The 2,863-nt window shown below is 45.2% G+C and overlaps 1 protein-coding gene across 1 annotated transcript; it reads right to left on the reverse strand.

Moving 5' to 3' along the window:
* Positions 1-293: 293 nt before the first annotated feature.
* Positions 294-2,325, reverse strand: LOC133881116 (uncharacterized). The gene is made up of 3 exons (XM_062320076.1): positions 1,990-2,325; positions 867-1,640; positions 294-719 (listed from the first exon to the last, which is right to left on the reverse strand). The coding sequence occupies exons 1-3, from the start codon at positions 2,323-2,325 to the stop codon at positions 294-296; spliced, it is 1,536 nt and encodes a 511-aa protein (XP_062176060.1).
* Positions 2,326-2,863: the final 538 nt, after the last annotated feature.

Here is a 2,863-nt window from a genome sequence, read left to right on the forward strand (position 1 = left end):
ATACACACTCTCCATCCTGATTGAATACGAGTTGGCACCAACTCGCCGTCCTTGTTCTCTACTACCGTTAATCCAGCCCGCTTTGGCACAACATGAATTGGGCTCATCCACTTGCTATCAGAGATCGGATATATGATGCTTGCATCCAATAACTTGATCACTTCAGCCCTTACAACTTCTTGCATAGTTGGGTTGAGCCTTCTTTGTGGCTCTCTCGATGGTTTGGCATCCTCCTCCAAGTGTATCTTGTGCATAACCACCAAAGGGCTGATTCCTTGGATATCTTCAATGGTCTAGCCAATAGCCTCCTTGTGCTCTCTTAAAACATCCAGTAATTTTTCTTCTTGAGTATCAACTAAGTCTGATGCTATAATCACTGGCAATGATTCAGCTGGACCTAGGAACTTATACTTCAGATTGTCAAGCAATGGCTTAAGTTCCTTATTGGGAGGCTCAGGTACTGCTACCTCATCTTCCTTGCTGCTCTCTAGAGGAGCAAACTCTAACATGGCATTTGCTTGCTTAAGCAGCTTATCTAAATCCAAATCTTCTCCGAATTGAACAAAGCACGCCTCTAAGGGGTCCTCAATGCTCGTTTCATCAATAGTATCTTCAATGATCTCCTCAATCAAGCATGCACTTCCAATCTCAATAGTCTCTAATGGTTGTTTGCTGATGTCGAAGATGTTCAGCTCCACGGCCATATTACTAAAAGAGATCTTCATGGCCCATGTCCTACAATTGATGAGGGCGTTAGCAGTGGCTAAGAAAGGACGCCCTAGAATCACCGGTATTTGAATCCCTACATTCTGGACCGGCTCTGTGTCTAGTACTATGAAATCCACGGGGAAATAGAATTTATCCACCTTAATCAAAACATCCTCAATAATTCCCCGTGGTACCTTTACTGGCCGATCAGCCAATTGGAGCGTCATAGAGGTAGGCTTCAATTCTCCCAACCCCAATTGTAGGTAAACCGAATAAGGCAGGAGGTTGACACTTGCTCCAAGATCTAGCAGAGCCTTCTCTATGCGGCTAACTCCTATCATGCAAGAGATGGTCGGACATCCAGGGTCCTTGTGCTTGATGGCCAACTTGCATTGCAGGATCGAACTGACATGCTCGGTCAAACATACCTTCTTCGGGACATTGGTCTTTCTTTTAACAGTAATAAAGTCCTTTAAGAACTTGGCATAAGACGACACCTGCTGGATGGCATCTAAAAATGGGATATTGATCTGCACCTGCTTGAATACCTCCAGAATGTCCTCGAACTTCCCTCCTTTTTTGGGCGCAAGTAATCTGTCAGGGTAGGGCGCCTTAGGTATAAATGACCTAGGAGGGGTCTCATCAGTGGCTGTAGATGACTCCACATCCTTTTCCTTTGTGCTGCCACTATTTCGCTCTTGTTGAGCAACAGGGTTCTCTTCAGGAAGACCCACTTGGTTGTCCACTTGTCTCCCTGACCTAAGTGAGACAATGGCTTGAACATCCTCTTGCCCCTGCACAGCATTGGATGAACTTCCCCCTTGAAACTGCAACCTTGGATTTGGTACAGGCTGGCTAGGGAGCTTTCCTTTTTCTCTCTCACCCAGGTGATTAGCAATCTGCCCAATTTGAGTCTCCATCTTGGCAATAGCCTGGGTGTTCACCATGGTAGCATTCTTCACTTCATTGATGGATTGGCCTGTAAGCTGCATGAAGGCCTTGAGAGCGTCCTCTAACATGGACTGTGAAGAAGAGGCTTGGGCTTGAATAGGGGGTTGGTATGTTGGTTCTGGCAGTGCTTGACGACCCTGATGATGAACCGGTTGATGAAATCTGGGGGGGGTATTGATTATGGGCTTGATGAGAGACCCCCCCCCCCCCCCCTTGATTCATTGGTTGGTTCTGTTTCCACAAAAAATTAGGATGGTTTCGCCACCCAGGATTGTAAGTCTCAGAGAAAGGTCCATTGGATTGCTTCCTAAAGTCATTGAAAGCATTAACTTGTTCCATTGATGACTCGACAAAGGTTGGCAAAGAAGGACAAGTTTGTGCTGAGTGAATGGGGCTAGCACAGGTGGAACAGCAATCCACGTGGAATGGGTTCACCACATTGATGGATTTCCCTATGACGAGGGCATCGACCTTCTTAGTAAGGGCATCTAACTTCATCTTTAGCTCCATATCTTCCTTCACCTCGTAGATGCCTCCCTTCTTTTGGATGCAAGCTGATCTATCCCGATAGCTTGAAAAATCCCACTGTTGGGAGTTGTCGGACAACTGATCCAAGGTCCGATATGCTTCTTCTCCCGTCAAACTCAGAAATGCGCCTCCATTCATTGACTCAATCATGATGCGGCTGGATTGAGTCAATCCTTGGTAAAAGAACTGCACGAGTCTCCATTTCTCGTATCCATGAGGAGGGCACTTGATCAACATTTCTTTAAATCTTTCCCAACTCTCCGAAAATTTTTCATCCTCCTCCTAAGTAAAAGAGCTTATTTCCTTTTTACATTCATTCACCTTGGACAATGGGAAAAATTTGTTGTAAAACTTGTTTAGCAAGTTATCCCAAGATGTGATAGAACCAGACATATTTGAATCTAGCCATGCCTTGGCCCTATCGTGAAGAGAGAATGGAAAGAGCCTAAGATGAACAGATTCCTCAGAAAAGTTCTGAAATTTGAAAGTAGCACAGATATCTTTGAACCTTTTTACATGGCTATAAGGATTTTCGAGGTCCAAGCCATGGAATAAGGGCAAGAGTTGGATGACATGCGGTTTTAGATCAAAGTGGGTGGCATTGGTGGGTGACAAAACTATACATGACGCAGAGTTCGTCGCAACGGGTGCGAATAAATCCTTGAGTGATCTAGTG

Source organism: Alnus glutinosa, chromosome 11 (genome assembly GCF_958979055.1).
Source record: "Alnus glutinosa chromosome 11, dhAlnGlut1.1, whole genome shotgun sequence".
Classification (NCBI taxonomy): Eukaryota; Viridiplantae; Streptophyta; class Magnoliopsida; order Fagales; family Betulaceae; genus Alnus; species Alnus glutinosa.